This window comes from Elephas maximus, chromosome 8, assembly GCF_024166365.1.
Source record: "Elephas maximus indicus isolate mEleMax1 chromosome 8, mEleMax1 primary haplotype, whole genome shotgun sequence".
Taxonomy (NCBI): Eukaryota; Metazoa; Chordata; class Mammalia; order Proboscidea; family Elephantidae; genus Elephas; species Elephas maximus.
Genome location: NC_064826.1, coordinates 47,448,936 through 47,475,180, shown reverse-complemented (window position 1 = coordinate 47,475,180; position 26,245 = coordinate 47,448,936). Strand labels below are relative to the sequence as shown.

The window sequence follows — 26,245 nt, the reverse complement described above, 5'->3', positions numbered from 1 at the left end:
CAAATCCACCAATGGAGAGTTTTTAAACACCAAAAAAAAAAAAAAAAAAAAATGCACAAAGCTACAAGAAGTAGAGAGCCATTTTGGGCTAAAGCTTAGCTTTAATTAATGATTATTAGCCTTATAAATTTGGTCACCTGGTTTCCACTTTGCTTTTTCACAGTAGAACAGCTAAGTAAAGAGGAATTGATCTTGGTTGATGAACAGAATCACATGATTATCTCAAATGATGTAGAAAAGGCATTTGATAAAATCCAACACACTTTCCTGACTTAAAAAAAAATTCTCAGCAAAATAGAAAGGAAATGCCTCAACACAAATTAAGGGCATATATAAAAACCAACAGCCAACATTATTCTCAGTGGAGAGAGACTGAAAACCATTCCCCTTCTGAATGGGAATGAGACAAGGATGTCCACTATCACCTCTCTTACTCAATACTGGAAATCCTAGCTAGAGCAATAAGACTGGAAAGGAAAATAAAGGGCATCCAAATTGGTAAAGAAGAAGTAAAACTATCTCTATTCACAGATGACATGATCCTATACACAGAAAATCCCAGAGATTCCACGAAAAAATTACTGGAACTAATAGAAAGTTTCAGCAAAGTGTCATGGTAGTACAAGATCAACATACAAAAATCAGTTGGATTCCTCTACACAAATAAGGAGAATTCCAAAAAGGAATTCAAGAAAATAATAGCATTTACAATAGCCCCCAAAAGGATAAAATACTTAGGAATAAATCTGACCAGGGGTGTAAGAGACTTTTATACAAGGAAAACCACAAAACACTACTGCAAGAAACCAAAAGAGACCTACATAAATGGAAAAACATACCATGCTTATGGATTGAAGACTTAACACTGTGAAAATGTCAGTACTATCCAAAGTAGATCTATAGATATAATGTAATTCTGAACCAAATCCCAACAACATTCTTTAATGAAATGGAAAAGCTTATCTCCAACTTTATATGGAAGGGAAAGAGGCCCCTAATAGGTAAAGCATTATTGAAGAAGAACACAGAACTTACTATACAGCTATGGTAATCAAAACAGTCTGGTACTGGTACAATGACAGACACACAGACCAATGGAAAATAATTGAGAACCCAGAAGTGAATCCATCCATCTGCAGACAGATGATCTTCAAGAAAGGGTCAGCGTTCACTCAATGGGAAAGAGATTGTCTCTTTAACAAATGGTGCTGGCAAAACTGGATATCCATTTGCAGAAAAATGAAATAGGATCCATACCTCACACCATACACAAAAACCAACCCCAAATGGATCAAAGTTCTAAATGTTAAGCCTAAAACTATAAAGTTCCTAGAAGATAACATAGGGACAAAGCTAGGGGTCCTAATTTATGGCATAAATACACTATCAAGCATAACTAAAAATGCACAAACAGAAGATAAACTACATAACTGAGATTGTCTAAAAATTAAATAGTTAAGCTCATCAAAAGACTTTAGCAAAAGAGTATAATGATAACTTACAGGCTTGGAAAAACATTTGGCAACAACATATCTGACAAGGGTATAATCTCTAAAATACATGGAAAACTTCAAAAACTCATCAACAAAAAGACAATCCAATCAAAAAGTGGGCAAAGGACATGAACAGACACTTCACCAAACAAGACACTCAGGTGGCTAACAAACATATAAAAAGATGCTTGTGATCATTAGCCATTAGAGGGATATGAATCAAAACTATAATGAGATACCATCTCACCCCTGCAAAAAATGGCACTGATCAAAAAGACAGGAAACAACAAATGCCGGCGAGGTCTTCAGGAGACAGGAACTCTTACACACTGCTGGTGGGATTGTAAAATGGTATAACAACTATGGAAAATGGGATGAGATTCCTCAAAAAGCTAGAAATAGAAATACCATATGATCCTGCAGATGGTATTTCCTAGAGAAATAAGCAGTGACAAAAATAGACAGATGCACACCCATGTTCATTGCAGCATTATTCACAATAGCAAAAAAGATGGAAACCAACCTAAATGCCCATCAACTGATGAATGGATAAACAAAATATGGTATATACATACAGTGGAATACTACACAAAAGAAGAATAATGAGTCCGTGAAACATACTATGATCTGGAGGACATTATGCTGAGTGAAATAAGTCAATCAAAAAGGACAAAGATATGGTATCACTTATAAAAAAGTCAATAGGTTTACACACAGAAAGCAACATTCTTTGATGGTTACCAAGGAGAGGGAGGGAGAATCACTAGATAGTAGACGCATGTTAATTCTAGTGAAGGGAAAGGCAGTACACAATATGGGGCAAGTCAGCATAATGTGACCAAGGTAAAAGAATACACGAAGAGGTACACAGGAATAAAGGGCAACTACAGTAAATGCTATAACATACACAGTTCTGCAACAACAGTAATAACCAAAAATTTGTGAGTGGTTATGTGGGTAGAGGAAACCCTGGTGGCATAGTGGTTAAGTGCTACGGCTGCTAGCCAAAAGGTCGGCAGTTTGCATTTGCCAGGCGCTCCTTGGAAACTCTCTGGGGCAGCTCTATTCTGTCCTGTAGGGTTGCTATGAGTTGGAATCAACTCGACGGCATTGGGTTTCAGTTGGTTTGTTATGTAGGCAGATACATAGGCTGTATAGGTGTGAGAGGGCATATAGGAGTACATGTGTGTACATCTATAGGTATAATTGTGGGCATTTGTATATACATATTTGTATGTGCTGCATATATATTCATATATATAACAGAGTACATAGGCATAATTATGGAAACTTCCTAGACATATCCAAACATCTCGTGGGATTGAGTTACTGGGTTTGAAGGCTCAGGACCAGTCTTGGGGGACATCTAGGTCAATTGGCATAGATTAATTCATATAGATAATGTTCGACATCCTGGTGCGGTAAGTAGTGTTTGGTATCTTAAAAGCTTATGAGTGCTTAATGGTCTAACTGAGACTAGAAAGACCCTGGTGGTCATGGCCCCAAGACCTTCTGTTGGCCTAGGACAGGAACCATTCCCGAAGCTAACTCTTAAGACATGGATTGGACTGGACAATGGGTTGGAGAGGGATGCTGGTGAGGAGTGAGCTTCTTGGATCAGGTGGACACTTGAGACTATGTTGGTATCTCCTGCCTGGAGGGGAGATGAGAGGGTAAAGAGGGTTAGAAGCTAGCGAAATGGATACGAAAAGAGAGAGTGGAGGGAGGGAGCAAGCTGTATCATTAGCAGGAGAGTGGGAGCATGCAGCAAGGTGTATATAAGTTTTTATGTGAGAGACTGACTTAATTTGTAAACTTTCACTTAAAGCACAATAAAAATTATAAAAAAAAAAAAGCTTATGAGCGGCCATCAAAGATACAACTATTAGTCTCCTTCCATCTGGAGCAAAGGAGAGTGAAGGAAACCAAAGACTCAAGGAAATAATCCACAGGACTAATGGCCCACATGAACCACAGCCTCCTCTAGCCTGAGACCAGAACAAGATAAGGCCCAGCTACCACTACCGACCACTCTGACCAGGGACACAATAGAAGGTCCTGGTTAAAATGGAATGAAAATGTAGAACAAAACTCAAATTCATGGAAAAGACCACACTTACTGGACTGCCAGAGATTGGAAGAACCCCCAAGAATATCACCCTAAGACACCCTTTTAATATGGAACTAAAGCCACTCCCAGAGGTCACCATGCAGCCAAATAGATTGGCCTATAACACCCATGAGGAATGTACTCCTTAGAACAATCAACTATACGAGACCAAATGGGCAACATTTGCCCAAAAGCAAAGATGAGAGGCAAGGAGGGGCAGAGAAACTAGATGGATGGAAAGGGGAAGGCAGGGTGGATATGGGGAGAGTGCTGACACATTTGCGGGGATAGCAACCAATGTCACAGAACAATTTGTATGAATGGGAATCTAGTTTGCTGTGTTTTCACCTAAAACAATAAAATGTTCAAAAAAAATCTAAATATGCAACTAGCATATGAACCAGTAGAATGAAAAGAAGTTGAGATGAAGATCACCAGAAAACTCACTGAAAAATAAATGAGAAAATATAGCAAGAGGTAAAGGATGATGTAAAGTAGGTCTTTTTAGTTTTATATATACCAGAAGAGATATGAACATGTTGAAAAGTGCATAAAAATGTTCCTATTGGAAGGGAGAGGGTGAAAAAAGAAAGGATTCTGTAAGCTTCCCAGTATGGGTAAATGGAATGGAGTCCAAAGTCCGAATGAAAGAACTAGGCTTTGATCATGGAAAGGATACTCTACTAAAACGATAGGAGCTTAAGAGGTATGTATGTTGATAGCTTAAAAGAAGTAGAAAAATGGAATTTCGAGGGGAGTGGAGGTTTCAAAAACTAGTGAGTTGACTAGAAAATCAGCAGGATTGCCAGACAATGTTGAGAGCCCAAGTGAGGTTAGAGATCATAAATCTCCCCTGTAATGTGACATTATATGTTGCCTGGACTTAAGCATGGAATTTTGGCAAACTGGAACAAGGAAAGGACAGTAGACCAAAGGAGTTTAGGCCTATTGAAATGATGGACTGTAAAAGCAAACCTGCAGAAGTGAAATGAAGAAAAGGATAAGAACTCACTAAGGTAGAAACAGTCATGTCCAGAGAACTTGGAAAACAAAAGGAATGCGTGAATTTACAGGTGAGGTCAAAGCAGAATATATTTCTATACTTAAGACTACAAATCTATAGCGTAAAATATGCTGCAAGAAGGAATCTGCAAAAATAACCCATAAAAAAAATTTTTTTTTATTGGTATGCTTGTGCTTTGTGACATAAATATTGAAGAATTACAGAATGTTAGAACCAAAAAAAAAAAAAAACCTAAAAAATAAAAATCTTCATAATGGAGAAACTAAAGCCCAGATGAATGAAATGAAATTATCCGACGGTGACTAATAAATCAAGGAGCTTGTCTGGATCCAAATGCTGTTTCCACAAATAGGTCTCCTACTGAGGAAAAAAAAAAAACCATCAATGGAAGGTGCTGTTATTAAATGCTAGGTAAAGATAAGGAGTTACCGCTGAAATGTTGGTAATTTGAACTCATCCATAGATGCCTCTGAAGACAAGCCTGGCAATCTGCTTCCTTGAAAACCCTATGGAGCAGTTAGTTCTACTCTACACATATGGGGTTGCCATGAGTTGGAACTGACTCCATGGAAACTAACAAGTAAAAATAATATTGTGTTAAAAGCTTCTATTAAAGGGATTTACTTTACACTTTAAAATCAGGAAAGGTGTGCATCAGGGTTGTTATCCTTTAACCATACCTATTCAATCTGTACGTTGAGCAAATAATTCAAGAGGCTGGACTATATCGAGAAGAACAGGGCATCATGATTGGAAGAAGACTCATTAACAACCTGCATTATGCAGATGACACCATCTTGCCTGCTGAAAGTGAAGAAGACTTAAAGCACTTACTGATGAAGATCAAAGACCACAGCCTTCAGTATGGATTGCACCTCAACAAAAAGAAAACAAAAATCCACACAACTGGACCAATAAGCCACATTATGATACATGGAGAAAAGACTGAAGTCAAGGATTTCATTTTACTTGGATCCACAATCAACACCCATGGAAGCAGCAATCAAGAAATCAAAAGATGCACTGCATTGGGCAAACCTGCTGCACAGGACCTCTTTAAAGTGTTGAAAAGCAAAGATGTCACCTTGAAGACTAAGGTGCACCTGACCCAAGCCATGGTATTTTCAATCACATCATATGAGTGTGAAAGCCAGACAATGAATAAGGAAGACCAAAGAATTGATGCCTTTGAATTGTGGTGTTGGTGAAGAATATTGAATATACTGTGGACTGCCAAAAGAACGAACAAATCTGTCTTGGAAGAATTACAACCAGAATGCTCCTTAGAAGCAAGGATGGCAAGACTGTGTCTCACATACTTTGGGATGTTGTCAGGACAGATCAGTCCCTGGTGAAGGACATCATGCTTGGTAAAGTATAGGGTCAGCAGAAAAGAAGACAATCCTCAACGAGATGAACTGACACAGTGGCTTCAACAATGGGCTCAAGCATAACGATTGTAAGGATAGTGCAGGACCGGGCAGTGTTTCATTCTGTGCTACGTAGGGTTGTTCTTAGTTGGAACCGACTCAATGGCACCTAACAACAACCTTATACTTTAATGTTTATTCCCATTTTGCTTGCCCTGTAATCAAGTCGGCCAATCATACTCTATTGACCACTATCTTATACCACAAAGCAAATGTAGTACCACTATCATTTATACCCTACAAAAATTTATAATTCAATTATATCAGGAATAAGCAGTCTGAGATATGATTTTGAATTGCCAGCAGTGGACAAAAGGGTGAACCAGGAAGAAGCTTGTTTTTGATATCCACCTACCTGTACCATACCTTGCCTAGACCCCCTCATAAAACTTTTTCCTCCTCCCAGATGCCTATCCTCTGCACAAAATTACAGAGGAATACATAGTCAAGAAAATTAGTGAGGAAGGCATGAGAGGATAGTGGTGACCAACTGGCACACAGTTCTTCTATTCTTTTATTATGTTAATTCTAGGAGCAGAAGTTAACATCTGCAGAGTGTTAACATAATTTGGTTTCCTCGCCCCCAACAAAGATACAACTTATTCTTCTGAATGTTTATTGAACACAAAGTATACTCTGTTAGATGATGGAGATACAAAAGTGATAAAAGAAAATTTCAACTTCTAGCTCATGGTTGAGCTAGAGGAGTCCAATATGTACTTCACTAATATATACGTTAAAGGGTGTAAACAAAGGGGCCCAGGAGGCAGAAGAATTGATTCTGCTGCAGTAAGGGTATAATTAGACAGATGAGATCAGTAAAGTCTATACAAAGGAGATGATGCTTAACTGAAGTACGATTTCACTGTGCTATACTCAAAACAGAGATGTTCCCAGCAAAGGCAAAAAAGTTTACAAGTACATGGAGGAAATGGTAAGTACTACCACCTGGTAAAGTTGAAAAATGGGTACATCAAATGGAAGAGATTGTGGTAGATAATTCTGGAAAGGAAGAGCCATATTATGAAGGTTCTTCAGTGCTAGGTTAAGGATTTGGCTTTACACTTTAGGAAAGGAGGAGCCATGGAATTTTCTAAGCAAAAGAATAACAGTCATATCTGTGTTAGAAAGGTTAAACTGGTGATTACAAAGAACAGATGGGAATAATGGCAGGTGCAGAAGACTGCAGACAGCCTAGAGTATTTTAGGCTATTTTTAAGAGTCCAGGTTAAATAAACATCTACTATGACTGTGAAATGACGAGTAGATTGACTATATACATTTCTAGGGTCAGGTCAAGAAAACTTGATGACAAAATTGGACATGCTTAAAGGAAAAGACAGAGAAATCAGATTACTATGACTGTAGAGAGATGGTGATGCCAGTAACAAATTAAGGGGGAGAGGAGCGATATAAAGTGGAGGTGCCCTGCCAGTTAAAAAGGCAGGGTGTTGCCATCTTGGAGCACAGCCAGCAATGACCCTAGACAGGGAGTACCAACCAAAACCCACTGCCGTCGAGTCGATTCCAACTCATAGCTACCCTATAGGACAGAGTAGAACTACCCCATAGGAGCCTGGCAGATTCAAACTGCCGACCTCTTGGTTAGCAGCGATAGTACTGAACCACTACGCCACCAGGGTTTCCGGACAGGGAGTACAGGAAGGCAAATTCATGGAGCTCCCAACAGGAGATAGAGCACTCACCCCATATACCAGCCCTTTATCCCAGTGACCCTCAATGTGTCACTGTAGCCAGAGCATCCCCGCTCAGGCCCACTGCTGCACCAGGCTGCACTGATGCTCTCCTCCCACCACTTGACCAGCTGTTGAACAGAGGGAAGCAAGCCCATATCACTCCCTGTCCCATCCAACACCCCCACCTAACTGGCGAGGGGCTGTGAAGGCTCCTACTTTGCTGGATCGACATCAGGAAGAAGACAGCACTCGTCCTATCTGCTGCTGCCCTTGCCCACCGGGCCAAGGTGAAGCAGCAAAGCTCGCCTGGCTCGCCTGCCCACACATATCAAAACAAAACGAAGAAGCAGGACAAAACATATATAGTCAATAAATAAAACCGTAAAGCCTCAGAAACACCAGACAATATCAAAACACATTAAAAAGCAGGACAAGATGGCTCTAGCAAATGACCAAAATAAAAGAATCAGATGACCTTCAAATACAAGGCAGTGGAACTACCTGGTAGGGAATCCAAAAGAATAATATTCAGGGCTCTCCAAGAAATTAGGAAAGAGATCAAGGAAAACGCAGACAAAATCATGGAAAACAGATAAAACCAACCAAAACATAGCCATAATCAAGGAAAACAAAGCAACAGAAGAATTTAGAAAAACAATACAGAACAAAACATCAAAATAATTAGAAATCTTACAAAAACCACAACTAGAAATCCTAGAGATAAACAACAAAACTTCAGAAATGGACAACTCAGAATGAAATTGTAGTAAGTAAAGGAATGGAAGATGAAAAAGTGAAGCAAGACAGAAATCAACAACTCTGTCAGTCAAGAACAGAAATGGAACAAGAGCCTGAGCAAAAATCAGACTCAAGAAAACAGTTTTTTAAAGAAGACTTGAGATTTTTTACACAAGATCTGGCTCACTAAAAAACAAATTTCAAGAAAAGAAGAAACATAAGGGAGGGTGAGTCAAACTATCCACCCAAATAAATGTTTTAACATGGTATTAAGCAAAGTATTTGCTACTATCTTGACTTGCCTCTGAGTCTGCACACTTAATAATCTTCATTTTTACAAGAGCCAGGAACTTCATATGAAAGCATATTTAACATTTTTAAAATAGATGAATAAATTCTAAATTTCAAAATGAGTACAAGGATCCAGAATTCTCGTATTTTAAGAGTACAGTTCTTGGTGGGCAGATTATAGTAATGAAATGTTCAACTAGTAAATTTTAATTTCCAGTTAACATAAATTCTACTTGCCCATAGTTTGGTCTCAGATCACCACACTCCCTGATTGGGTATGAAGTCCAGGAATAGCTGAAGATAACCTCAATCACATGCAATGTTTTCTCCTTTCCCTGCTCTCCCAGTAAAGATGTGTCATATGATGATTGTAAGCTTATAGGAAAGACATCTCTGCTTTTAGCCTCCTTGTGTTTGACATTCTAAAAAGTGATTACTACCATCTGCAATATGCAGTGGATTACAGAAAAGCTGGGATAGAGAAACTAAAGGGATTTATAGCTCCCCCAAGTTGTCCTCTTAATTATCTTATATGAAGTGTACGGTCAAGGCCAAACATATCAAATATAACTCAGAGAATAGAGTTCATTCTAAAACCAGAAAATTTTGTTTACATATCAAACTAATTGTATCAAGTGGGGGAAAGATTAAGAGCTATTCAACCGCTCTGAAGATCTAAAACACATTGTCGCTTTTTAACAGCCTGAAAGTATTTTTAAAAGAATAGCACTTTTGTCCTCCCCTCTTTGGAAAAAAATAGTTATGTCTAGCAGAAACAGGGGGCATGACTTTTACCATGCCATCACAGCACCCATCCCTAAGTAGTTTAACCTTCTTTATGGCAATCGTCAATATTCTTTCTCCCAGTTGGTGTGAGTAAATTTTTGATAATTAGTTTTTAAGAAGAAGAAAAAAAAGATCTTCAGATTGGAATCATTTTCAAGATCTTAGAGTTTCTGATGAAGACAGAAAAACAAGAACTTATTTTAAAGATGACGAGATTAAAACAAAATGTTAAATGTAAGGAAATAATTACAAAACAAAGGTAAAAAGATTATGGTTGTCAATTTTAGTATTTATTGAAAGGTGGAAGACAAGGAAAATTCCTCTCAAAAACAAATCTTGCACCTTTGTTAAATGTAAAATGAATTTTGAGATATTTGCTTTACATGACAATGAACTTGTCCCAAAAATAAACGAATGCAAATTTACCAAAAACAGTGCTAATTTATTATTTACAAAAATGATCTTACCTTTCATAACTATTGGGAAAAAAAAAACTGTTTTGCACTCAGAAGCACTAATAAAATACCTTAAACATAAAATCCAAGAAATAAAATCTTTCCTACCCTCCACAATCCTCCCAAAAGTTATAGAGTGGATTAAAAATGAATGTATATGGACACAAACATATTTTTCCAACAAACTAACTTACATACAGATACATACACACACACACACACACACACACACAGTGTTATGCTAAATCAACCTAATCTTTAAGGCCAATAGCCTTAGTGACAACAAAGATAATGAATATGGCTTTAGTAAAGTTTTCAACTAAATATCACAAATACTTAATTCATTTGCTAGCTAACCAGCTAACCTGAGTACGGAATATATGTTACTTTGCTAAAAGGGCATGAACAAAAGCAATTAAAAAAAAAAAAAGTATTATAGCAGACACCACTAAGGTACCTTAGTTTTTTTCCAAAGTTCTATATATGAATTTAATAATTTACATGACAATTGATTCTATATTTTATATGGCCATGTCAGAAAATGTTCTTTAGTGTTCTGGTCTAAGAAATTGAAAATGAAAGTAAAAAATTTGCTGTGTTCAGATAAAGAACTGGAATGTACTAACTAGAAAACCATTAATATAATGCAGTATTAAAATAGAAATTATTTGTGTGTAACAAAGGTAGTCAACAAGTTCTCAGATTACATAGAAGAGGGTTTTAAAATTATAACCCATAAAACAAGGAAAGTAAGCATTCAAGGCAATAACAAAGCTGTATCTTGAAATCTAAGCCCATGATTCATAGTTCACCTCCAAAGAGATGTATGCATTTTAAAAAACAAAATTTCAAATTATGGAGAAGTTTATGTATAGATTATATATGAAACTATACCTAAAAGCAATCATTCTGATTGTTTTAGATATGCCTTCCTTTAAGTGTAAGGCTCACGTATTTTGGAGGGGTACCTTAAGACATTACAGTATGATCTCATGCATTTATGTATATGCTACTGGAAAACTAAAAGCAAAACTAAATATGTCACTTTCAATTAAAAACAAACATTTTAAACACATTCTCTACTTCCAAATACTGATTTGTTATAAACTTTTGTCTCCCAAAAAAGTAGGGCATATCTATAAATTTAGCTAATAGAAGACTGAACAGGTGGGGAGGATAAGACAGTGACATATAAAAAAAATTAAACCCATATTTACATTAACATGATTTATACCTTTCGTAGCCCATAAAATTTCCTATGTTGAACTTATATTAATTTCCTACGAAGCATCCAGATTTCCTACAATATTTGCCTACCTTTTTATTAACCTGGGAGCTTAAAACTGTCATCGTTGCTGCAGTTAATTTTTTTTTGTTCTGGTGAAAAACCTTCTAAGTGACTTCTCCCTAACCAGAAAGATGAGTAATTTTGATGGGTACCACAAATGAGGCTAGAGCACAGACCACTGAAATGGGGATAGCAACATTAGCCTAAAAGGCAGCACAAAGAACCCCAGATAAAAGTCATCGACCAAAGTATGAACCCAAAATAACACCAAAGACAGATAAAACAGATTCACAATGTATGGAGTTTCTTGCATTAAAGCATACATCAAAGACATTTATCTTTTAATTGCAGTAGTGGAAGAAGTCTAAATTAATGCAAAAGTTCATCATTACAGACATCTGTTTCGCTCATTATCTTTAGCTAGGCACTAGCAATCCCATTTCCTGCCTCAATTTTATATTGTAGAGCTTCTTTTTGAAAAGGAAGTACTCCAAGTTGTTTGCTTTGCGGGGGGGGGGGGGGGGGTCCTGAGAAAGGTGAGTTACTACATCTTACTTTGTCACTTTTATCTCTGTATATGGCAGCTGAGGTATTGCTGTTATTTTACAACTTTGTATTTGCCAAATTTTCCTTCCATTTTACATGAAAATGTAAAAGATCTTAATCATTCCCAATTAAACTTTTTGTAACTAAAGACTTTTACTCTGTTATAATTAAGTGCAATGCAAGCGCTGATCAGTAAGCAAATTTCTCCAATTTTTATCATTCTATTCACTACAAGAAAAATTTTAGGGCTATGTAATCTGGCCACACAATTTCACTAGTTAGAAGGGTTAGATATCAGTAACAGACCTTGTTTCTCCTAACTTTCTAAAATTGTTTCTATTACCTAAACCGTTTTCTTAATGTTTAACATAAATATTTTAAAATGTGTTCCAGGGAGTAGGGCTAAGAATTTTCACATATTCATCTTATTCAGTAACTTCAGAAATTATGCAAAATATGATATACATATATACATTCCCATACATACACACGCACACATACATATGCTTTCATAACTGAATCTTCATTTTTAAAAATGCTTGCACAGTGTGGGAAATTTAAATATTCACTACATTTGAATACTTACATTTGCACTCCATTACCACTCTAAAGGGACACACCAGCAGAGATAAACAACATATTTCAAATAAATGATTTAACTGAATTGTCAGTTTGTCTTTTTGCAGACCCAACAGAAAACATATTTGTTATGAACCTTTATTAAGTGGCTCACGTTTCAGTATAAATCACACTAAAAAGATTTTTAAAAAGCTATTTACACTACAGTGCTGACACATTTAAAATTAAAAAAAAAAAAAAAAATTGGTATAAATAAATTCTATGGAAAAGCCTTAAACTGTCAAAGAATTCTGGCTCATATTACAAAATATATATATATGTGTGTATATATATGTATATATATGTTAATGTCAGCTCTATTCTAAAACCTACAACTCAAATGATCTAAAGGCTATGTTTAAACCTGCAATGTTTACAGTGCATCTGGCCCTAAGTGCTTTGATACTTCACAGTTATGGACAGGCACTGAGGAATGTTACAAAGCTACATAAACTATTTTTTTGTAACAGACTTGAGAGCAAGTCCTTGGCTTGCTTTCAGAATTCATGAATCTTTATTACATTATTAACTTTAAAAAAAAAAAAAAAAGAATTTTAAGTGGTATGTACAAATTTAGCACAAAATGTCATCATCTTTTCTATCTTGATTTAAATGGGTTGAACTATGTTGCCGTGTATCAACTAGACTTATACGACTTCCAGCGCACAATTCTTCCTTTAAATCTTTGTTGCTGTTTTCAAATTTAGAGTCCACGTCTGTAAAATGAACATGATCCAATTTTCCTTTAATATTCTTGCTATCCATATTATTAGATGCTCTAGTCTTTTCAGAAATACTAACATTCACGGGTTCTTCCTTGATTCTTACAGATGCAATAGGTTCATGTTTAATTCTCTGTAATTCATATTTAGAATGAAGTTTGTCTGAAAAAACAGAATCCAAGGAGGTTTTGCTAACAGCACAAATCACGTTGTCAGTGTGAGGTCCAAGGACTGATGACGTAGCATCTGAGGAGGTGCTTGTTTCATGATCAGCTGTATTCTGAGAAGTGTCGTCCTCTGAGTGATATAACTTAAGACGAACATGCCATGCTAAGCTGCATACAGCTGAAACTGTCTTGAACTGATGCACAACATTCCTCGGAATAAAATAAATGTCATTATCATACAGCTGAATCCTGGCATAGCGGATGCCTTCCCGCCTCAGTTGATTAAGTTTTGCATCATCAACCCACTGGACACACTAAAAGAAGAAAACAAGGAATACAAATAAGTATTTTCCACAATAAAAATTAAACTAATGACAAAACATAGCCATTTAAAATATACCTGGGACAGTGGAGGTTCATGTAAATCTAACTGCATTCGTTGAACTACTTCTAAGAAATCTTCAGCATGAAAACAAATTACATCTTTGGTTATTCGGGGTTGATCAGGCCTAAAATGGAAAATGAGATAAGAACCTGCCATTTATGTTTCTCTCTAAGTCCATATTAAAAACAAAAACAGTTTATGGTCAAAACTAAAGTACTGTTTTAAAAAAGGTAAATTAAAACTGAAATATCATTTTACATAAACAAAGCAATGATACCATAAACACAGATCAAAAACAACTCACCATTTATTATAGCTATTTATTATCAGATTTTGAAAACTAAGATGATTTGAATTGGTAAATTATGCAAATAAAGAAAGCTAAATGTTTTGGTTTAAAGTTAAGGTCAATATTTCCAAAAATTAACTGTTAAAGTTGAAAATATTCCATAAAAATTAGAGGTAAACATGAGGGGAAAAGTGAATACTTTCCTATTGATATGTATCTTCAATAGAAGATACATGTAACTGCACTGGCACATAAAACCCCTAATAACTCTTAATAAGTTAAGAAGCATTCATTAGGAAAGTACCAACATAATAAAATGCTGACATCTGCTGGGATTAATAGTGTTTTTAAATACAATTCTTAAAAATTCCCAAACTGTTCAATTAATCATGATTATACAAATATATTTTTATAGAAGATGCTCAAAAATGGATTTCAGAATAAAATCCCAAGCAACATAAACACAAAGAGCACCACACCAATGCAAATAATAAAACAAAATTTATAAAAACTACTGAAAAAGAAAATAATCTAAAAATCATGTATTACATTATATACAGGGGAAGACAGATAATTATTATTACAGACTTTTCATCAGAAACAATACAAGCCAGAAGGGAATGAAATATTTTTAAAATATTGAATGAAAAAAATCAATCTAGAATTCAATACCCACCAAAAATATCCTTCAAAAGCACGAAGTAAAAACATTTTCAGACAAAGAAAAGCTGAGAGACTGCCTATGGATCTACACAAAGGAATGCAGAGCACTAATGACAGTTAATATGAAATATGAAAAATATTTTATTCTCATTTTTTAATCTTTTTAAAAGATAATTGTTTAAAGCAACTTTCCCCAAGAAACTGTAGGGTTTAAAGGTAAGGTAATATGTATGACAAAGGCCAGAAAGGTTAAAAAAAAACAGAAAGGTGGAAGGGATTAAATGGAAGTATACTGTTCAACAGTTCTTACACATTACATGAAGAGGCTTATTATTTGATGGTAGACTGTGGTAAGTTTGGAGCCAGCCAACTAAATAAATAAAACTCAGAGGCATACTAGTAAGCAAATAAAACAAATAGTGGAGGTAAAATGGAATCCTGAAAAAAATAAGAAGGAAAAAGCAACAAAGAACAGAAGAAGCCAGTGGGAAAAGGCAAGATGGTAAATTTAAATCCAAACTTACTGATAATTAAATTGACTGTAAATGGTCTAAATACAACAACTAAAAAAGCTGTCACACTGGATAGAAAAAGCAAGACCAAACTATATGATTTCTACATGAAACAATAATATAGACATACAAATAGGTTAAAAGAAAAAGAACGGGAAAATATGTAACAAGCAGATTCTATTAACAGAGCCTCAAAATGCATGGAACAACCGTGAAAATAGCCAATCCCAAGAGATCACATATATAATTCCATTTATATGAAACATCCAAAACAGACAAATTATAGAGATACAAAAAGTAGATTTATAGTTTTAGGGCTGGGGCACATGGTGGTAATAGCCAAAGGGTACAAAGTTTCTTTCTATAATTGACAGTGGTGATGGCTGCACAAACTCTGTAAATACAGTAAAGACCACTGAATTGTACACTTTAAGTGGGTGAATCGTATGAACTATGGCTCAAAAGTTGTTACAGAAGAAAAAGAATACATGGGACAAAAACTAGCAAAACTGAAAAGAGAAACAGACAAATTCAGGATTAAATTTGGAGATTAACAAGTAAGACAGAAATCAGTAAGAATACAGAAGATGTGAACCACACTATCAATGAAATTTCTCTAACTGGCATTTACAGGTTCCACAAATCATTTGTACTGAACTACTAATCCAAAAGTTGGCTATTCAAATCTACCCAGTGGCACCGCAGAAGAAAGGCCCTGGTGATCTACTTCCATAAGAACACAGCCATTGAAAACCCTACAGAGTACAGTTCTACTCTGACACACATGGGATTGCCATGAGTTGGAACTGACTTGATGGCAGTAGGTTATACCCAACAATGCAGTCCCTAGGTGGTACAAATGGTTAACATGCTTGACTGGTAACCAAAAGTTTGGAGGATTGAGTCCACCCAGAGATGCCACAGAAGAAAGGCCTGGCAATCTAAAAAATTAGCCATTGAAAATCTAATGAAGCATAGTTCCACACAAGGGGTCACCATGCTTAGGAATCAACTCAATGGCAACTACGGGTAGTGGTGGATACCCACCAAGAGCAGAGTGTATATTCTTTTCAGTGCACAAAGAACATTCATCAAGATGATTCATAAAGCAAATTAAAAAGGACTGAAATCATACAGAGTATGTTCTCTAACCACAAGAGAATTAAGTTAAAAAAAATCTGGAAAAAATTCTCAAAATATTGGAAATTAAACAACACTCTTCTAAATAACCAATGGGTTAAAAAAGAAATCAAAAGGGAAATTCGAAATATTCTGAACTGAATAATAATTAAAACAATATAAATCTTTGGTATGATACAGAAGAGGTCAACACAACTGGACTAAACCAAAAGCAAAGAGGTCTCCTGAATAAACTGAACGCTTCGAAGGCCAGTGTAACAGGGTTGGGGGTTTGGGGACCATGGTTTCAGAGGATATCTAAGTCAACTAGCATAATAAAATCTAAGAAAACATTCTGCATCCCACTTTGGAGAGTGGTGTCTGGGGGTCTTAAATGCTCACAAGCAGCCATCTAAGATGCATCAGTTGGTCTCAACCCACCTGGAGCAAAGAAAAATGAACACCAAAGACACAAGGTAATCATGAGCCTAAGAGACAGAAAGGAGCACATAAACCAGAGACTACATCAGCCTGAGACCAGAAGAACTAGATGGTGCCTGGCCACAACCGATGACTGCCCTGACAGGGAACACAGCAGAGAACCCCTGAGGGAGCAGGAGAGTAGTAGGACGCAGGCCCCGAATTCTCGTAAAAAGACCAGACTTAATGGTCAGACTGGGACTAGAAGGACCCCGGAGGCCATGGTGCCCAGACCTTCTGTTAGCCCAAGACAGGAACCATTCCCAAAGCCAACTCTTCAGACAGGGATTGGACTGGAATATGGGATGGAAAATGATACTGGTGAAGAACGAGCTTCTTGAATCAAGTAGACACATGAGACTATGTTGGCATCTCTAGTCTGGAGGGGAGATTAGAGGGCAGAAGGGGCCAGAAGTTGCTCGAATGGACACAAGGAGAGAGAGTGGAGGGAAGGACTGTGCTGTCTCATTAGGGGGAAAGCAATTAGGAGTGTATAGCAAGGTATGTAAATTTTTGTATGAGAGACTAACCTGATTTGTAAACTTTCACTTAAAGCACAATAAACATTAAAAAAAAAAAAAAAACTGTGGTATGTAGCTAAAACAGTGCTTAGAAATGTATAGCTTTAAATACTTAAAAAAAGAAAGGTCTTTTAATCATCTAAGCTTCCAATTTAAGCTAGAAAAAGAAGAAAATTCTCTTAAGAATAATAAAGAGCAGAAACAATAGAAAACACCAATGTTTGTGAGTTTTTGAAAAGATCAATAAAATTGATAAACTTCTAGCAACTTATTAACTTAAACACAAAAATCCTTAACAATATTAGCAAATTAAATCCAGCACTATATCTAATGTATTATCACATACTATCATATGTATTATCAGACATATATACCATATATAATCATCTACATATATATTTATATATATCCCACTTGTGATATACATGTATTATCATATATGTATAAAATCAGGTATATATATGATAATACAAAATAACCAAAAGAGGTTTTTAATCTCAGGATTAGAAATGGAATTATAAAATTACAAGGTCTTAGGGTAATTTAATGTTTAATTTTATAAAAAACAACAAAAGTCTTTTCCACAGTTTCCACTATGAAATTTCTGGTTGGTCCACATCCTCACTAACATTTGATACTATTATTATTATTTAGCTATTTTAGTGGATGTGTGGCGTGATCTCACTGTGGTTTTAACTTGCATTTCCCTTACGGTGCAATTTTACTGAACAGCTTTTAATGTGCTTCTTGGCCATTTGTATATCTTCTTTTCTGAAACGTGTCAAATCTTTTGCCCAGTTTTAACTGGGTTTTCATATATATATATATATATATATGAATTGAAAATATCTTCTCCCAGTTTGCCTTTTCATTATCTTAACTATCATTTGAAAAGCAGAAAGTTTTCACTGGGACAAAGTCCAATTTAACCAATTTTTCTTTTATGTTTCATGAAATTGTTGCCTAATGCAAAAATTCCTCCTATGTTTTCTTCTAGAAGTTTTATAGTTTTAAGGATTACATTTAGTTCTATTATCTATTTTAATTTTTTTGTACGGGATAAGAATCAAGGTTTGTTTTTCTTTGTTTAATATGGATACCTAGTTGTTCCAGCACTTCTTGAAAAGACTCCTTTCCTCACTGAGTTACCTTGGCACCTTTGCTGAAAATCAAAGATGGTTTATTTCTGTTCCTTTGATCTTGAAGTCTATCTTTATACCAAGACCATATGTATTCTTAATTACTGTAGCTTCACATTAAGCCTTGAAGTGACAGGTAGTATAAGTCATCCAACATTTTTCCCCCAAGGTTATTTTGCCTACACTAGGTTCTTTGCATTTCTACAGAAAGACCTAGTAGAATTTTGATTGCTATTGAGTGATTTATAGATCATTCTGGGAAGAGCTCACATATTAGCCATATTAAATCTTTGAGTTCAAGAGGTATAACTCTACATTATATAAGCCTTTTATTTTTCTCAGCACTGTATTATAGTTTCCAGTATACAGGTCTTGCCAATGCTTTTTTAAATTTATCTCTAAGTATTTTTCTGATTTTTTAATGCTATTTTATTATATGGTATTTTTCCCTCAAATGTTCATTGCTAGTATAGAAATACATATTTTTGTATATTGACTTCTTATCCTGTGATCTTGATAAATTCACTTGTTAAATCCACTACTTCTTTTGTAGACTTAGAATTAACTCTGTACACAATTACTTTGCCCTAGCCCTACCCTAAAAAAAAAAAAAATTTTTTTTTTTTTTTTAGGGTAGGGCTAGGGCAAAATAATTGTGTACAGAGATAATTCTAAGTCTACAAAAGAAGTGGACCCTGTAATTCTACTTCTACGTACTTACTGATGTTCACACAAAGAATTGTAAGTGAATGTTCACAACAGCTTCACTCATAAAAGCCTCAAACTGGAAACAACTCAAATGTTCATCATACGGTGAAAGGATAAACTAACTGTGATATACATACAATGAAATATTATTCAGCAATAAAAGGAACAAATTACTAATACACATAGCAAATAGATAAATCTCGAAAACGTTATGCTAAGTAAAAGAAGTCAGGTACAAAAGAGCACATACTTTTATATGATTCTATTTACATGAGATTCTTAACTAAGCAACACTAACCTATGAAGACAGAAAGCAGATTAACACGTATCTGGAGCTAATGGAAGGATGGGGGAGACTAACAGCCAAGGGGTATGAGGGAAATCAAATGTTTGATATCTTAGTTGTATAAGATATGATGACATAAACAACATGGTTGTATAAATTTGCCAAAACACATCAAACTGTACAGTACACTTAAAATGAGTGTTTTATTGAATGTAAATTACACTTTAATAAAGCTGATTTTTTAAAAGCTTGATTTCAAAGAAGCAATTCATAGGCATACTTCATTTTACTGCACTTTGCAGATACTGCATTTTATACAAATTAAAGGTTTGTGGTAACCCTGTGTCAAACAAGAATATCGGTGCCATTTTTCCAACAGCATGTGCTCACTTCATGTCTCTGTGTCACGTTTTGGCAATTCTCACAGTATTTCAAACTTTCTCATTATTATTGTATCTGTTATGGTAATCTGTGATCTTTGATATTACTATTGTAATTGTATGGGCACCATGAACCATGCCCATATAAGACAGTAAACTCAATCGATAAATGTTACGTGTGTTCTCAGTGCTTAACTGACCAGCCGTTCCCCCATCTCTCTCCTTCTCCTAGGGCCTACCTATTCCCTAAGACAAAACAATATTGAAATTAGGCCAGTTAATAACCCTACAATGGCCTCTAACTGTTCAAGTAAAAGGAAGAGTTGCACATCTTTCACTTTAGATCAAAAGCTAGAAATGATTAGGTTTAGTGAAGAAAGCATGTCAAATGCCAAGATAGGCCAAAAGGTAGGCCTCCTGCACCAAACAGTTAGCCAAGTTGTGAATACAAACAAAAAATTCTTGAAGGAAATTAAAAGTGCTACTCTAATGAACACACAAATGATGAGAAAACCAAATACCCTTATTGCTGATATGGAGAAAGTTTTAGTGGTCTGGATAGAAGATCAAACCAGCCACAGCATTCCCTTAAGCCAAAACCTAATCCAGAGCAAGGCCCTAACTCCTCAATTCTATGAAAGCTGAGACAGGTGAGGAAGCTGCAGAAGAAAGCTTGAAGCTAGCAGAGGTTGGTTCATGAGGTTTAAGGAAAGACACCACCTCCATACCATAAAAGTGCAAGGTGAAACACAGAGTGTTGAGGTAGAAGCTACAGCAAGTTATCCAGAAGATCTAGCTAGAATAACTGATGAAGGTGGCTACACGAAGTAACAGATTTTTAATGTAGGCAAAACAGCCTTACACTGGAAGAAGATGCTGTCTTAGTTATCTAGTGCTGCTGTAATAGAAACACCACAAGTGGATGGTTTTAACAAAGAGAAATTTATTCTCTCACAGTTTAGGAGGCTAGAAGTCCAAATTCAGGGTGCCAGCTCCAGGAGAAGGCTTTCTCTCTCTGTTGGCTCTGGAGGAAGGTCCTTGTTATCAATCTTCCCATGGTCTAGAAGCGTCCCAGCAAAGAGACCCTGGGTCCAAAGGACATGCTCCCCTCCTGGTTCTTTGTCTTGGTGGTAGGAGGTCCATCTCTCTGCTCATTTCTCTCTTTTATATCTCAAAAGACACTGACTCAAGACACAGCCTAATCTTGTACCCTGATTCCTGCCTCATTAATATAACTGCCTCTAATCCTGCCTCACTAATGTCATAGGTAAGATTTACAACACACAGGAAAATTACATCAGATGACAAAACAGTGGGCCATCACACAATACTTGGAATCATGGCCTAGCCAAGATGACACACATTTTTAGAGGACATAATTCAATCCATAGCAGATGCTATCTAGGACTTTCATAGCTAGAGAGAAGTCAATGCCTGGCTTCAAAGCTTCAAAGGACAGGCTGACTCTCCTGTTAGGGGCTAATGCAGCTGGTGACTTTAGGATGAGCACTTTAAGTGCTCATTTACCATTCCGAAAATCCTAGGGCCCTTAAGAATTATGCTAAATCTACTCTGCCTACGCTCTAAAACCGAACAAGAAAGCCTGCATGACAGCACATCTGCTTACAACATGGCTTACTTAATATTTTAAGCTCACTGTTGAGATCTGTTGCTCAGAAAAAAAGGTTCATTTCAAAATTATTACTGCTCATTGACAATGCACCTGATCACACAAGAGCTCTGATGGAGATGTACAAGGAGATTAATGTTTTCATGCCTGTGAACACAATATACATTCTGCAGCCCGTGGATCAAGGAGTAATTTCAACTTTTGAGTCTTATTTAAGAAATGGAAACCCTAGTGGCTTAGTGGTTAAGAGCTACGGCTGCTAACCATAAAGGTGAGCAGTTCAAATCCACCAGGCACTTCTTAGAAATTCTATGGGGCAGCTCTACTCTGTCCTATAGGGTCTCTATGAAGCAGAATCAACTTGATGGCAATGGGTTTGGTTTTTTTTTTTTTGGTATTTAAGAAATATATTTTCCAAGGCTATAACTGCCATAGATTGTGATTCCTCTGATGGATCTGGGCAAAGTAAATTGAAAACCGTCTGGAAAGGATTCATCATTCCAGATGGCATTAAGAACATTTGTGATTCATGAAAGGAGGTCAAAATATCAAAATTAACAGGAGTATGGAAGAAGTTGATTCCAACCCTCATGGATAACTTTAAGGGGTTCAAGACCTCAGTGGAGGAAGTAACTGCAGATGTGGTGGAAATAGCAAGACAGCTAGAATCAGAAGTGGAGCCTGACGATGTCACTAAATTGCTGCAATCTCATGACAGAATTTTAATGGATGAGGAGTTGTTTCTTATGGGTGAGGAAAGAAAGTGTTCTCTTGAGATGGAATCTACTCTTGGTAAAGATGCTGTGAACATTGTTGACATGACAATAAAGGAATTAGATTACATAAACTTAGTTGATAGCTTGAGAGGACTGACTCCAATTTTGAAAGAAGTTCTGCTATGGGTAAAATGCTATCAAACAGCATCATCTGCTATAAAGAAATCTTTTGTGAAAGGAAGAGTCAATCGATGTGGCAAACTTCATTGTCGACTTATTTTAAGAAACTGCCACAGCTAGCTACCTCAACCTTCAGCAAACACCACCCTGATCAGTCAGCAGCCATCAACATCGAGGCAAGATCCTCCACCAGCAAAGAGATACATATGACTCATTGAAGGCTCAGAACATTGGTTAGCATTTTTAGCAATAAAAGTATTTAATTAAGGTATGTACTTTTTTTTTTAAGACATAATGCTACCATACAGTTAAAAGACTATAGTATAGTGTAAACATAACTTTTATATGCACCAGAAACCAAAAAATTCATGTGACCTGCTTTATTGTGATATTCACTTTATTGCAGTGGTCTGGAACTGAACCCGCAATATCTCTGAGGTATGCCTGTATTCAAACTCAACCAAACCCATTGCTATCAAGTGGATTCCAACTCATAGCAAACCTGTATTTCCAAGGAACAGCTGGTGGATTTGAACTGCCACCCTTTTGGTTGGCAGCAGAGCTCTTAACCACTGCACCACTGGGGTTCCTATGCCTATATAAATCTATCTAAGTACTGTCTCCATAATTTTGAAATAAATATACAATTTGATCAAATAATTCACAAGCTTCATCCCTATTTAACTAGAAACTTCCTTGTAGTTTAAATCAATCTCTAGCTTTTATTTCAAGTTACTGTGAGTCCTGGCTCTAAGATGAAGTCAAGAATCTAATATTCTAATACCTAATATCTTCTTGAGAAAAAGAGCAGAACTCAAAAAACTAAGATAAGGGAAAAAAGAAAGGCAACAACTTCCTTGGTTTAGCATAATTTAGTAGCAAAGAATAATAAAAAAGGGATCACAGACCATGTTTGCATCACAAGTATGAAGACCTTCCAACAGCTATAACAAAATTATTTTCTTGCCATCTTTAATACTAAGAGATGAAAGAAGCATCTGGATAGGAATCAAATTCTGTTTTAGAAGAGCAAAAAAACTCACGGTTAGCAATATCTCATTTCAAAGCCAGTCCCAAGCATATTCTTAAACCTGGCCATCTGATATATTAATAGTTTGGCAATAGTCCTTTTCACTGTGGAATTGCCAGCCACAAAAGTAGTTTATGCAATAAATATTTTGGGGGCACAGTTGCCGTTCCAATGGGCCTCGAAGGTGGAGCTGAAGCCCAGGGCTGAGGGACCTTCACTCAGAATCCAGAGAGTATGGCCAATACATACAGTCTGGAGGGCAGGTCCATTGGCTAAACAGTCTCAGAGAACAGAGGATTATTTTCAAGGCTTGAGGGCTAATGTAACATGTTCTGCTTACTTGCTTGGTGCCTTTTATCGCTTCTTTCCCTCTGGTTTCTCCCATCTGTAATGGAAATGTCTAGTTTGTGCCTGTTGCACCACTGCACTTTGGAAGCAAGTAACTTTGTATTCTAGATTTCACGGATGAAGAGGAATTTTTGGATTTTGGACCTGGAGTTTATGACTTTTGCTATGATATGATGGAGTGAATATGTTTTACATGTGGCAAGGACATTATGTTTTAGGGGACCCCGTACCACTAATAAACAAGAGCCAGGAGAACAGCACGTCATTTGCATTCGGGGTCCTTGAGCTGAGACGCTCCTCGACCAGGGAAAGAATGATGACAAGGACCTTCCTCCAGAGTCAGCAGAGAGAAAGCCCTCCCTTGGAGCTGATGCCCTGAATTTGGACTTAAAGCCTACTAGGCTGTGAGGGAATAATTTTGTCTTTGTTAAAGCCATCCGCTTGAGGTATTTCTGTTATAGCAGCACTAGATGACCAAGACAAGCAACTATGGTGGTCCTGCGAAAGGACAGGACACAATCTCTACCCTCAAGTTGAATCTAAAATGGAGGAGACAGCATATACCAACAACAATTTAAAGGATTTTAAGTGAGATCTGGTGGCATAGTGGTTAAAGCACTCAGCTGCTAACTGAAAGGTCAGTGGTTTGAACCCACTAGCCACTCCACGGGAGAAAGACGTGGCAGTTGACTTCAATAAAAATTATAGCCTTGGAAACCCTATGCGGAAGTTCTGCTCTGTCTACGGGGTCACTATGAGTCAAACTGACTCAACAGCAAAAGCTTTTAAGAGAGCTCTAAACAATGGCTAAAGCTGTTCTGAGGCATGAATATTTACTTACAAAAGAAATTATATATAGCTGACTTTATTGAACACCATAAACCAGATTTCATCCTAAGTAAATCTTGGTGCAATTCTTAAATCTTTTATACAAAACATCCAGGAAAAACCTCATTAATTTGAAGCAGGGGTTTGTAATGATTTCCACAGAGATAAATTTGACTTTACTCTCTGACAAAATTAAAATTATAAACCAGATTATAGGAAAAGCATAGAAACTGCATGAGAACAAACACAGGTATTTGAAAACTACCATTTAACTTAAACAATTCAATTATAAACTATTAAAATTCTTTTACTAAGGGCCTTACTAAAAGTATACTACTTGTATACATGAAATTGATAAAGCCTCATTTATTTTAAGAAGGTCCATTTACACTGGCCTTTTTTTCACTCAGTATTAATTTATAATTAGTTGTAAGTATTAATTTATAAAATATTACTATAAATATCCCTTTTTTAAACAAGGGTCAATCTTTAGTAGCACTAAAATTTAAGTTTCCTTACACGGAAAAAAGAGGTTATATTTTTCATAAAACTTTATAAAACTATGCAATGATATTAACATTTTATTTTTCAGAATTAAAGATGGTTTCTTTTTACATAGCAGTTTCTTGCATATTTCACATCCAAGTCAACTGTGTTCATAAGCAAAATATTATATCCCAACTCATGTTTTTTCACCCAAATAATACTCAAAGTGAAAAACAAAAATCTAACAAAGCCAGCTTATCTTACAGTATAAATATAGCTTTGCTATATGTGTTTTATCAGTGTAATAAAAGGAAGTTTCTTAATGCATGGCATGATACTTTTAAGTATATTAAGGAAAATTATCCATTTTTTCCTACTAAAATATTAAAAATGAAAATTATAAGCAAAACTGGAGATAATAAATACAGAAAGACAAATACATAAGATACAAATACCAAACCTCAGAAAGGGGCGGCAAGATAGAACAATAGAAAGAGAAAATACGAGTCTGGAGTCAGACAGATCTGGAATCAATCTCAGCTCTGCCACTTACTATATATATGACTGGGGTAGAGCTATTTGACAGCCCAGAGCCTTGATTTCTTTGCATAATAAATATGGGCCAAAGAGTAGCTGAAAAGATTAAACAAGGTGACATTTGTAAACTGGCGACAGTTAAGTACCAGGTGAACCTTAGTTTTCCTTTAAGCTTGTATCTCTTAATTTTTTTCACCTCTTGTCACTTAGAAAATATTATTTCAGTCAAACACCAAATGACAAACTAGATTCTAGCCATTTAAAATCTTCTTTAGTACAATTATACAATTAGGAAAAAACTATTTTTCCACAGTAAGGGGAAATTACTGAGAAGCTTTCCAAGAAAAATTTTAAAAGCCAAGAAAAATCTTCCATTAATATAGAAGTAGTCAATATATACCACTCTCCACAGTGAACAGCCTTCAGCACTCCAACAGCAGCTGTAGTCTGTCGTTCAAAACCTTGTCCTATATGATCTGCATGGGCTCTTGTCCTGTCTTCAAAGAGCATTTCACGGGGCTCACTGGTTCGAGGTAGGTACTGCAGGTTTTTTATTTCATTGGTAGTTCTGTTTAAAAAAAAAAAAAAAAAATTTTTTTTTTTTTTAATATATATACCCACAAAATAGATTAACCCTAACTAT

General features: G+C 36.0%; 1 protein-coding gene across 1 annotated transcript in view; it reads right to left on the bottom strand.

Moving 5' to 3' along the window:
• Positions 1–9,851: 9,851 nt before the first annotated feature.
• The window catches only part of RSBN1L (round spermatid basic protein 1 like), a 71,490-nt gene continuing 55,096 nt past the window's right edge, over positions 9,852–26,245 (bottom strand). Inside the window, exons 6-8 of the mRNA XM_049894297.1 lie at positions 26,003–26,170; positions 13,766–13,874; positions 9,852–13,679 (exon numbers count right to left, since the gene is read on the bottom strand). Of these exons, the coding sequence (XP_049750254.1) occupies positions 13,050–13,679; positions 13,766–13,874; positions 26,003–26,170 (907 nt within the window). The 3' untranslated portion in view covers positions 9,852–13,049. The remainder of the gene's footprint in view (positions 13,680–13,765; positions 13,875–26,002; positions 26,171–26,245) is intronic.